The sequence below is a fragment of the Ambystoma mexicanum genome, chromosome 8 (assembly GCF_040938575.1).
Source record: "Ambystoma mexicanum isolate Mex_15411 chromosome 8, UKY_AmexF1_1, whole genome shotgun sequence".
In the NCBI taxonomy this organism is placed as follows: domain Eukaryota; kingdom Metazoa; phylum Chordata; class Amphibia; order Caudata; family Ambystomatidae; genus Ambystoma; species Ambystoma mexicanum.
This window is the reverse complement of record NC_090929.1, coordinates 1,543,838,256-1,543,850,376: the sequence shown is the minus strand read 5'-3', so window position 1 is coordinate 1,543,850,376 and position 12,121 is coordinate 1,543,838,256. Positions and strand designations below refer to the sequence as shown.

General features: G+C 41.0%; 1 protein-coding gene across 5 annotated transcripts in view; it reads left to right on the top strand.

Annotated features, from left to right (window-relative positions):
* Window positions 1-12,121, top strand: part of LOC138473193 (VPS10 domain-containing receptor SorCS1-like) — a 3,088,785-nt gene that overhangs the window by 2,607,763 nt on the left and 468,901 nt on the right. For all 5 annotated transcript variants that reach the window (XM_069611754.1, XM_069611755.1, XM_069611758.1 and 2 more), the window contains exon 18: window positions 1,993-2,164. In XM_069611754.1, the coding sequence (XP_069467855.1) occupies window positions 1,993-2,164 (172 nt within the window). The remainder of the gene's footprint in view (window positions 1-1,992; window positions 2,165-12,121) is intronic.

Here is a 12,121-nt window from a genome sequence, read left to right as displayed (position 1 = left end):
TCATATCACATTATATCATAGCCACTATGAAGACCAATAAGATGTCATTTTTTAGATGGATTAAAGTTTAGTGGACCAACACGTTGCACCAGAAGTCAATAGCTCTTACCTTCGTGATTGTTTGAGTGCTATCATAAAGGAGGCCTGTACATGGTTGCGGTCTCACTTAGTTGGACCTTCCCAGTACTATGAAAAGTTACACCTATTTTTGTATAAGAATGGGTTTACTTCAACTGAATTGACATTGGGGGTCATTACGAACCAGGCGGTAACCAAGGCGCTAGTTGCGCCATGGTTGCCGCCGGTATTTTACCGATTGCGCCAATGGTAAATGTGGAATTAACGGCCCATTCCAAGGTTGGCGGGGCGGTAATTCCTCATTTACCATTGGCCCTTCCCCATTCCCATTTTTGCCCCATAGGGCTCAATGGGAATGGGGAAGGCAGCAATTGCAGTACTGCAAATTGCGGTACCATAATTACCTTCAAGGTCCCTTTGCGGGTCCCTACCTTAACGGCTGGCACAGACCAGCCGTTAAGGTCGGGACCCGCAAAGGGACCTCGTAGTAAGGCGTTAAGGGGTTAACGGCGCTGCAACCTTTTGCGGCGCCGTTAACACCTTAACGCCTGGGTCGCAATGACCCCCGTAGTGTCAACTGTGGTGCCGCCATTTGTAACCGTCACAGAAAAGAAAAACAGCCTTTATCTTTGATTAGAGTGAAAACGAAATTCTTCACATATTCATGTTGTCTTGAGGATACCCCCATTAGCCTTACGTTTAACAAGAAGCTAGATGTGGTAGCTTTAAAATAGGAATAGAACATGTTTTTGTAGTGCAGAAATGCTTAAGGTTCGTAAAATCGCACAGATTTGTTAGGAGCAAGTCTACATCTTTATAATGTCTCCACCATTTTCTCTATTTATGTTATTTACGGCCAATTTATATCGTGCAATCCGCAGTATGTGGAATTCTTCGTATTGCCCCAAGAGGTTCGAGAGGGGGCAGTACAGAGACAAAGGTGGGGTGTCACATTTGAGGTAATTTAGCAGATTTTGGAGCGTTTATGGGCTTTGGCAAATGTCAGCGAGACCCAGGGGTTTACCATGTAAACTGTTTTCAGAAACAACACGTTACTGCATATCTGACTAACAGGGGTCCACAGCAGATCATTGAACATGGTACATGTAGATGGTGCTGGTGTGGATGCGTGCATACTTGGTCATGTAGGATGCTAAGCCATGCTCAAATGTACACCCTATCCACATCCTCCAGCAGCCACCAAACCCAAGAAATCAGTGTATGAAAGTGCACCTTAGAACAAATACTGATAGTCATGAATTAAACATGACTTTTGAAACATTCTAATGCGTCCACAGGGGTCTCTCTCTCTCTCTCTCTCTCTCTCTCTCTCTCTCTCTCACGCTCTCTCTCTCTCTCTCTCTCTCTTTCTCTCTCTCTCTCTCTCTCTCTCTCTCTCTCTCTCTCTCTCTCATCACACATCTCTCATTTTGGAACCTACAGGAACCCTAATTTAAGCTAGGAACGTTCCTAGAAGCAGACTTCCACATTAATTGTAAACCATGACAGTGGCCAGCTGCCAGCCAGAATGAAGAAAGTAGGGTGGAAAGTGGCATGGCAGAGACCACCCTATACCATTTATTAACAACTTATTCATGTTTAATTTGGAAGCAATCCCATTTCACCGTATTCACTTGCAATTAATGAATGCAAGCCAAAATAACCACTGCATACAAAAGCTGCCAAATTATAACATACACAATAAAAACACCTTACATTGATATTAGTGCTGTACAATACAAATAATGCAGTCTCCACGTCGATTGGAAACAAAAAGGAGGTTTCATCTCTGCGTTCAGTCACTTTGTCAGCCATATGCATGGACACAGAACTGACTTGGTGGGGGAAGGGCTGTGTCAAGCTCTGTATAGCATTATATATTTCATATTTCATATCCTATGTTTTCCTTTTCAGATACAGGAAGGTTGTGTCCAACAATTGTACAGATGGCGTGAGAGAAAGATACACTGCTAAACCTCAGCAGTGTCCCGGCAAAGCACCACAGGGGCTGCGGATTGTCACTTCAGATGGCAAATTGACAGCAGAGCAAGGGCATAATGTGACATTTGTGCTCCAGTTGGAAGAGGTATGGACTTTTGCTTAATTATACCATACTGTATGGCCTCGAATGTTCTACAGCTCTGTATGGGGTTTCTGTTTCAGCCAATTATCACAGAAGGCAACATTCTCCAACATCGTCCTTCGACCAATTTCTGTTGGCTACATGTTTACCACAGTAGTCTCTAAATGTGTTTTTTTCAGCAAAATCTTCCCTTTCGCCATGTAGTGTACCATGCCCCATTAGCTGCAGCATCACCGCTCCTTAGTAGCCACTACATACCTGCATGCTTTTCCGAGAATCCACAGCAGACAGAAATGGCAGAAAGGAAGAGTCCATGTATATTTTTAAAGTAGTTGTTTTGCTGAAGATTGCATTTGAGGCACGGTACATATAAAACATGTATTTACATCTTAAACTCAGGATAAACCTTTTTTGAACACAGATCGATTTCCAAATAAACATACAATAGAGGACAATTTAGCTAAAGACAACTCCCAAAAACACCTCTATAACCACCTCAAAAGTAAGAGCGCAACCAAAAAGGGCTACCAAAAGTACAAAAACATACCAAGTGCAGCACACAAACTAAACAACAAACACATACCCAGTACATAAATAAAGACAAGCCTACATTTCAATGTCAGCCCAGACAGCGTTCACTTGCGAGACAGGTAAGTTCGATAAGCAATACACATCTATGCCAACACATATCTTGTTGGGATAACCAATCTTGTTCCAATACTGTCTCCTCGAGTTTCGATTGAAAGGGGCCCATGACATGTGAGTGATCCATCCTTCTTCAGGGAATGCCAAAATTCACCAGAGATGGTAAAGCATGTGTATGTCACCATGGTTTATGTTAAAGAGGATGGGTGCTGAAGGCAATCTTAATGGTTCAAAGACATCACATTTGTTTTCATCATACAGGTGACCATTTCACACTCATGGTAGGGGTCTTGAACCACCCATGCACATCGTTCAAGACCCCTACATTGACTGTGAAATTGTAACGCTGCATCCACAAATGGCAGATGGATCTTCTCTCTTATGTGCAGCAACACTTTACCCCTGTATGAGATTTTGAGTACATCAATAAAGTTATGACTTCCCCAGTCTGCTGGTTGTGGAAATATATTTACTTGTATGATGAAAAAAACGTGATGTCTTTTAACAAATAAGATTGCCTTTGGCACCCTTCCTCTTTAACAGAAACCATAGAGGCCTGTGAAAACAAAGTCATTTAAAAATAAAGATACAGGGATGTAAGAGAGCTTACTTGAACCACTTTAATCCACAGAGAATGCTACACATTCAATAAACTGTAACTTTTCAACATTGACATTGTGTTGAAGGGAGAAGAACATGAAATAGATACCCCCAAGTCATCTAAGAGCAATAATAATAATTTGGCATTTATATAGCACTACGAACCCTCAGGTATCTGAGCGATGCTTATTATTACCCACGGTACTGATGTCAAAGCGAGCACTCTCCTCGCTGTGCCACTTGACCGGCTAATGGATGGAATAGGTGTTTTCTGTTCAGAAAATCAGAACCGTGGGCGGCTACATAGGGCCTTATTCACAAAAGATTAATTCTATAGGAAAATCACATATTCGAAGAAAAAAAAACATACTTGTGTGCATTGGGAAATGATCACACTGCTTACTAAAGATCCTACCACATTTGCATTAATATGCTTAAAACAACACCACATTGCACATAGGAAGACATTGCTAACATAAAATATCAAGCAATTGTATGTTTCTGTGTAACACTTTTCTAATACTATTTCTTGTTGTTCATATTGGATAAAATAAAATAAAAGTTAATTATACTGCACATATGTAGTAAATGCAGAACCTATACTAACTGGCAATCAGTGTGTCAGGAAATATGGATTGCATTATGCTATTTAGAAATTGATGTTTACAAATATTTAGAGATATACTTAATTAATTACAGCAATAACTATGTGTGAACCTTAGTGAGAATTGTATAGGCAATTTGATTTTATTTTGTAGACATGCTGCTGATATCTATATAAAAACTAGTGTGGTGACCTATCCAGCATAATGTTAGGATGCCATCTTTACATTGTGTGTATTTTAATACAACATATTGATTCCAAATACAGCCTGTTATGTGTCCAAGAATTGTGTGGTGGGATTGTATACTAGCGGTTGTTAAATTAAAGATTACCACAAAGTGACAACCAACTTTAAGATGCCAAGAAATAATTACGTAGTCCAGAGCCTGCGTCCTTTGGCACGTCAGATGTTATGAACTACAGCTCCCATTGGCTCTAGCTGGCTTAAGGACCATGGCAGTCATAGTCCAAAACATTTTAAGAGCTAAAGGTTGCAGCCCACAGACTTAGCATTTACAGCAGTTTTCTTACATTTCTTACATTTGGTTGCGTTAGCAGAGGCAAAACTGTAACTTGTGATGATTCACTCCAAAGCACCAAGCCCAACCAATAATGTCTTTGGTCACTCGGCCACGCACACACTCACTCTTCTCTGTGATATGAACTGCAAAATCCTGTGTTAAGGCTGTAAATGCAGCCTCATATTTACCGGCTAGCACACTGTCAGTGGAGCTGGAAAGACCAAATGCTCCCTTTTCAGGTGCACAACTTTAATAGGGGAAAGAGATTCTTTTGATTTTAACTGAAGATGTCACTATATATTAGCCTATGGAAAGATTCTGCTAAAGGTAATATGCACAAGAAATACAAAGAAAGAGAAGTAGTACTGAGAGATGTTTGGTAGAATGTGGTTGTGAAAGGTGGTGGGCGTAGAGGCTTACAAGGCAACGGCATCAAGCAATCATTTGGGCCAGGACAGGGAAAGTAGAGAATTGTCATTAGACAGTGAGGTAGAGAACAGGTCGAAAAGTATGGGTTCATTTATGCAAAGCAAAATAATCGTTATTATGTATTATTTATTCAGATTTGTAGAGCGCGCAACAGCCCGAAGGCATGCTACGATGGGTAGCATGGAGAGACTTGGATTTGCTCACATCCAGAATATAAAAATACATGGGCATGTGGGTGGGAATGGATGACATTCTCAGTCATGAAACAGTGAAATAAAATTAGCCACGCTGTGGTCACCATCCCCTAGAATAGAACAGCAGTGAAGGCGGTAGGTTTTGGCTGTCGTATTTCATTTTCAGCTTTGCATGCACTAATAATGCCATCATATTCCTGCCATAGTACTCATAGGTAAGGTGGAGTGCCACATGTGCAGCTGCTGCCATCATAGGCCATGTGCAGCCCCCAAATGCCAGGAATATTTACTATATAAAACCTCCTAGCAAATCGATACTTTTCACAGCAGTATCATGACTACAACCTATGTAAGAAATCACGTTTTAAATCGAATTGTAATCAATACACTTTACCTTAGCCAGGTGGTTTATGATCTTGCAATTTGTATGTAAAATGTCCACATGTTCAAATTGCCACAAAGAAATTCATAGCATCCGCAAGACAGCAGCATTTCTTCTGATAAATAAATTGAGTAGACACGTGAAACGTTGAGTAGCAAGCAAGCGAAGGAAGAGGAGGGATGAAAGTGTGAAGCTCCCAGGCGTCTGTGTGCATGCATAATGTATCAACAGGGAAAGAAGGATGGTGCAGTTCACAAGGAATGCAAATACTCGCCATTGAATCCTTCCTCTTTGTGGTTCAAGAGATGTAAAAGAAAATATACATCAGCACCTGTATCCAGCAGACACAGTTTGGCAATGATCACAAGGAACTTTGTGAAGGGGATGTTTTTCATGTTTATATTAGAAAGTGAGCAGCAGCGACAGGGGTATCCCTGAGGTGGTTGCCAGCCTGGTATTTGGAGACACACATTGTCATCATGTATGCTCTGCAGGAATACCACCATTACACTGAACGTGCACTGTTTGTATTGGTTAAGCGAAAGGGACATTAAAAGGCTTTGTGGGGGTTACTGGGCTTAGACCAAGCTGCAGGGTCTACAGCCGTGCTTCTTATTGTCTGTTGTTTTGTTGATTATTAGTGTTTGGGCATACTGCAACCAATGAACAAAGTCAGAAGTACAAATCAGGGACCATCATTCAAAGTGAAACATTGCCTTGGTGCTCACAGAAGAAAAATAAAGATCTTTTATGGTAATATGAGCACAACTTCTTCCACGATGAAATCGTGTCTTTTATTATCATAAGCCACTATTAGAGAAATGAAACTATTGAAGCATACTAACACGGTAAAATTGATATTTTTAACTTTTAACATGATCATTTCTTATGACCACTTTGAGTACACATGATAGTCATAATAACAACATTTGACATGTCTTAGTGAGCAAATCACATTTTGACAGGTTAGAATACAAATAGACATTATTTTCTTATAGATGGTTATTCAAATGAGAACAGTTAGACAATACTCCTATTGTACTGATTTGAAATACCCGTGTCAGACAGAGGAGGGGGACACATAGTGCAAAAAGTCATAATTAGGGTTCTTAGCTGCTTTGCATACCATAAAAAGATCATTTTGCGAATATAAATAGTGCCCCCAATCTTTATTTCATTGATACATTCTGTGATGAAAAGGGTTGTATGCTAGAATTACCTAGTACATCATGTACTCTGGGCTTGTTGCTTTCTGTCAAAAGGCCCAGTAGAACCAGAATTTTACAAGAGGAGCCGCTAAGAGTGGAAGGATTCCCTGTCCCTGCTACATAGACTTGCTTACTTCCATATAGACAGGCACTAGTTGAGATGCATATAACTTTGGGGCCAATCAATGATTCTTCACAATACTTTAAAACATAACATATCGGTCCAACATTGGGTTTAGTGAGATTGCATCACGGGGAGGGCAAACTTCATTTGACTTTCACATTTCTCACAAGCCACTAGTTGCTATATCGTACAGGCCACGATCACTGTCCTGATGTTTGCCAAACCTTTGAGAAGACCTAATGCCTAGTCTGACAATACCGCACAAGTTAGAAGCTTTACTCACTTAGACAACCATTCCACCCTTATCCCGGCAGGTACAACAAGACATAGGGCCTCATTACGAATGTAGCGGAAAGGCAACACCGGCACCGGTAGTCCTCTCTGGCAAATTACTAGTTCTGCTTGCTGGTGGCGTGCAGACCGGCACCCACGAGCAGAACACGTGATTGCACCGGCACCGTTATTAACAGTGCCGGTGCAACCATGCTCCCGACCCCCATTCTACCCTATGGGGCAGAATGGGGATCGGGAGGCCGGCCACATCGGTTCCCGCGAGTAGTTAATTACCAGCCCATTCATCTCGTAATGGGAGGATAATGGCCCTTTTGCGGGTGCCGGACCGGTAGCGAGTTTGGCATTAGCCATGCCCTTAATAAGGGCACAGCTACCGCCAAACTCGTAATGAGGCCCATAGCGAGAGTCTAAGGTGAATATGGCAAAATAAGTCAAGATGGCATTGTAACATCAATAGGCCCAGACACTAGACATGAAGTAGATATGCACTCCACATGAATAACACACACAATAGATCAAATGTGCATTTAGACATGAAAAACATTAACATAGCAACCACAAGACATGACAAACATTAACATAACCAATGTATAACCTGAATTGAACATGAATGACAGGTGAGTATAGCTCTTTAATATAGAAATAAGAGTGTAATAGGGCAGCCATCTTTTCATAATTGGATGCTGCAACATGCTTTAAAATAGATAAAAGCCTTGCAGCCCTCAGGAAACTCAAAAGGCTGTATTCACAGAAATACAGAGCTGTTCAGGGCTCAAGATGTAGTTAACAGTTAGTGCCAAGCCCAGAAGATGATAGGTTGGCTGGAAAGGACAGATCAAAGGCACAAGATCGGGATTCCTAGGACATAGGCAGAATACTCCCCAATTAACTAAAACGTACAAGAGCACAACCAACCATTGTCAGCCAAAGGCCATTGCACAGTGAGCTAAAAGGGCCCCATGGAGAATAACTCAAGAGAATCCCCACGGGCAGCAGAAAACACGACACACGCATTAACATTCCACTTCATACATGGTCCTGTAGCATGTGACTTGTAACTGGAAGACACTGGCTATTCATTAGGAGCCAGCAGAAGATAGGATGCCTGTGGTACTCCCTAAAAGCACATACAGACATTATGTCAAGAATAAAGAGATTTCTGTGGTTATGGTCTAAGGAATGAGGGATGGTAATTTAGTTAATGAATAGAAGAGAGTTTATGGGCCTCTCTCCCCCTACTACCTGTCTGGCGCATTTCCTACTACCTGTCTGGTGCATATCTTGACAACGTGTCAAAATGTCCAAGATTTGTTAGCAAGAAGGCAACCAATCAAATCCCTTAGTGTAATGTCGCCCATCATGTAGTATGCCAGCCAATTGGTTTTCCTACAAGTGATATATTTTTACTTCATCAACATTGGAAAGGCCTCAGGAGGAGCCATCAGATGTTATTTACCCAATTTACTGTGTAACCCCTATATGATCTATATGTAGCCACATCCCTTAACCAATCCCTATTCCCCATAGGTTTTGTGAAATTGTGATGATGTATGACGCAAGAGATGATTTGTCAAAGGTACTTAAGATGTTGTTTTGTATGAATTCGGAGAGAGACTCAAGATTTTGATGCTCGTAGGGTGTTCCTGCTTTATTTGGATGATAATAAAGCTGAACTTTGTCTTGCGCGTTATCCTCTTTCGTCATTGAGTCGTATGCACAGGCTTTGCCAAATGTTGACTTTTTCTCTATGGTAAAAAGAAGCTATACAGTCATTTACCTAAAGAAATTAGACAGGTAAGTTTTACCAAAGTAAAAAAATAATAATAAAAATACAGTCAAAAATACTGAACATTTTAATTCAATATATATGTTGTAGTGGGGTAAGGGGTTAAAATGAGCGAAGATAGCATTTAAAGGGGTAGGAAAATGGGTGGTTTGGGAGGGACCCTCCATATAAAAAAATTAAAATGTCAGTATTTTGTCAGTATTTTTTACCGCAGTGAAAAATACCACTCTGATTTTACCTTTGGTAAAATCCTTTGTTAAAATCACATATAAACAAAAGAAATGGCTGAAAACAGAGTGTTTTGCGTTCTTAATACTTTTTTTCATTATTTAACTCATCTTTCCCAAAATGTTCCCAAAATGTTCAGTCTGGCGGCGTGGAGTAGCACTAACGTTTTAATTGAAAATATCAGCCATAGCTGTCCTGCAAGTCAAAAGTATTAGCAATACAATTTTCGGATTTTCTATATCTTTTCAAGGAAAACACTTTAGTTGCAGGGATGTTAAGGTGAGAACTTAGCACAACAAAATCCTTGAAATTGAGCTAGAGGCACCTTAACTTCGCACCCCGTGTTGCGCAGCCTATGACTACAATGATGGCAGCATATTCCCCATAAATCACCCCACACATTATACGAGATACATGGTAGTGTAATTGCACTATGCACACAATACTCTACTATTTTATACTACAGGACGACTAACACTGTGCTCGTATAATTTGGTTTGTGGTCTAACCTATGTCCATATGAATGTTAGGTGGAATTATTGAATTATACAAGCTCGATGCACCTTAATTGGGGTTTATTACGAAAAACATCAGATCAGGAAAACCAATGTAATCCAGGAAGACATGCATGTGAGATATTAGATACCAGTCGGGCAATGGAACATGCTTAACGATAAGAAGGCGTCCAACAGTAGGACATATGTATGACACAAACAAACTAGAAAATGAACAAATTAAGTTATACAATGGGGTAGAGCAAGGCATTACACCATAATAGTATTACCAGCACAGTAATAGCTTAAGTTACAGTTATGTTGATACACGTTTGTGTTAAATGTTTGTAATTCAACATGCTTGCCTCTAACATGTGTGCCACTTATTGATTGCTATGTAATGTACATGACTAGAGTTTGTTCCAAGATGGTGCCCGCGATTACCACAATTTGGTTACAACCTGAAACAAATGGACATAGACATAGATGAGGGATTCCCGGGAGATAAAAGACATGACCATACTTGAAAAAAGTGTTAAATCTGTCGAAGCCCGGTTTGGGTGAAACGTGTTGTTTGTTTTTGCTGCCTTGATGCCACGCAGATGGATAATAAAGAATGAATTTTAACCGCCTATACAGAGCTTAGAGTACCTATTTGTTCTCGTTACAATTGAAAGGAGCCAGTGTCGCCACCTCTCAGTCAGACAGGAATCCCTCGACAACATGCATATTACAGACACATGCCGCCCCTGTATTGAGGCAGGCACCTGCGTTGGGTAGCCCATAACTATTTCCATCTGAGCGTGTCTGAAAAAGCAGAGCAAATCAGGAGCAATATATATATATATATATATATATATATATATATATATATATATATATATATATATATATATATATATATATTACATGGACGCGGTAGCGTCCATGTAGTTATGGTTAAGTTGGTGTTTCCATAGGAAGAGCATTTTTTGGGTGGCTTATAACTTCGCTCCCTCTGGACGAATCCTCACCACACTTTGCAAAAAAAGTATATGGCCCACTCTGATTTTTTTTGCAAAGTTTGGTGAGGATTCGTCCAGGGGGGGGAAAGTTATAGGGGGGGTCCAAAAACTTTTTTTTTTCCCTATAGACATAATGGGAAAAAAATGTGCGCACGGCCACAGGCCAAACCGCTGGACGGATTTACACCAAATTTGCAGCAGGAGCAGGGGCTTGGTCCTGAAAGCGTGCTTTTGCAAATTTGGTGTAAATCCGTCCGTTAGTTTTTTAAAAAATGACCAAAACGTAAGGCAAACAAATTAGTGATATCTGTGTTCGCTTCGCGGACAGACTTCCCTGTTCGCTCCGCGGACAGCACCCCGGTTGGCCCATGGCCTTGCGTCATGTCCGCGGACATGCAACGTGTTCACTGATTGGACGGCGAGGGGCGTGGAGCATGTCAGATTTTCTGTGGCGCCCGCCATCTTGTATTCGCCGTCGACCGCGTACAGCGTGGTGAAACATGGATAAAAAATGGTATTTAGTGCCGTGTGTTGGTGTGTAAGAGTGGTTGGGGAGGGTGGGGGAGTATGAGAGGTTCAATGTTTTGTTTTTTATGTGCTAGACGTTTTTGTTACATTCGATTTGTCCGCGGAGAACACGGCTGTTCTGACATTTTGTAAAAAAACTAAATGGTGGGGTGTTTAGAGGACAGAGTATGTGTCATTTTTGTTCGCAAGGAAGGTAAAAATGAGCTATGAACACTCGCGGTGTACTTAATTGTTCGTAAATACACAAACTGGGGGTGTCCTCAGGACGCTGTCCGTATTGTAATCTGTCTAGTTGAACGTGTTTTAAGAACACTCGCGGTGTCCCGAAATGGTTGCAATTAGACAAAATGGGGGTGTTCTGAGAACGTTGTTTGTATTGTTCGTTGTCAGGGTGAAAGTGTTTTAAGACCACTCCTTTTGTCCGCTAATAGTGCAATTTCCTATGGGCGTCAACCGACTTTTTGTCCACTAAAGAAACGATAAATCCGGCTGGTGTGCGCCGACATTATGTGATAATCCTATGACTTGCGCTATTGACCTGGCTGACTTGCTTTTGCGACACTAAATCATATCTCCCGCCCCTAAGCCTGATATTATCAAAGCATTCATATTCCACGCCTCTCTCCGTGACGTTACAGGGTGCGTCATCAAACGCGCCCAGTCCTCTCCAGTGCTAAGTGACTTTACACAGAACCCGGAAGACAACACATATTATGTCACAACACAGCGCCACAATTTGGAATATGAAACAGTGATTTAAAAGCAAACAGCAAGATTGTAAATTTTGTAAAGTACATTTATTTGACATCAAATGTTTAGAGAATATTCAGCAATTTGCATTTGTCTTTGTTGTCAATCCGCAAAAGTTCATGTTGAGGCATGCAATGTTCCTTTGCGGTACAAAGGGTGTTAGATCAGC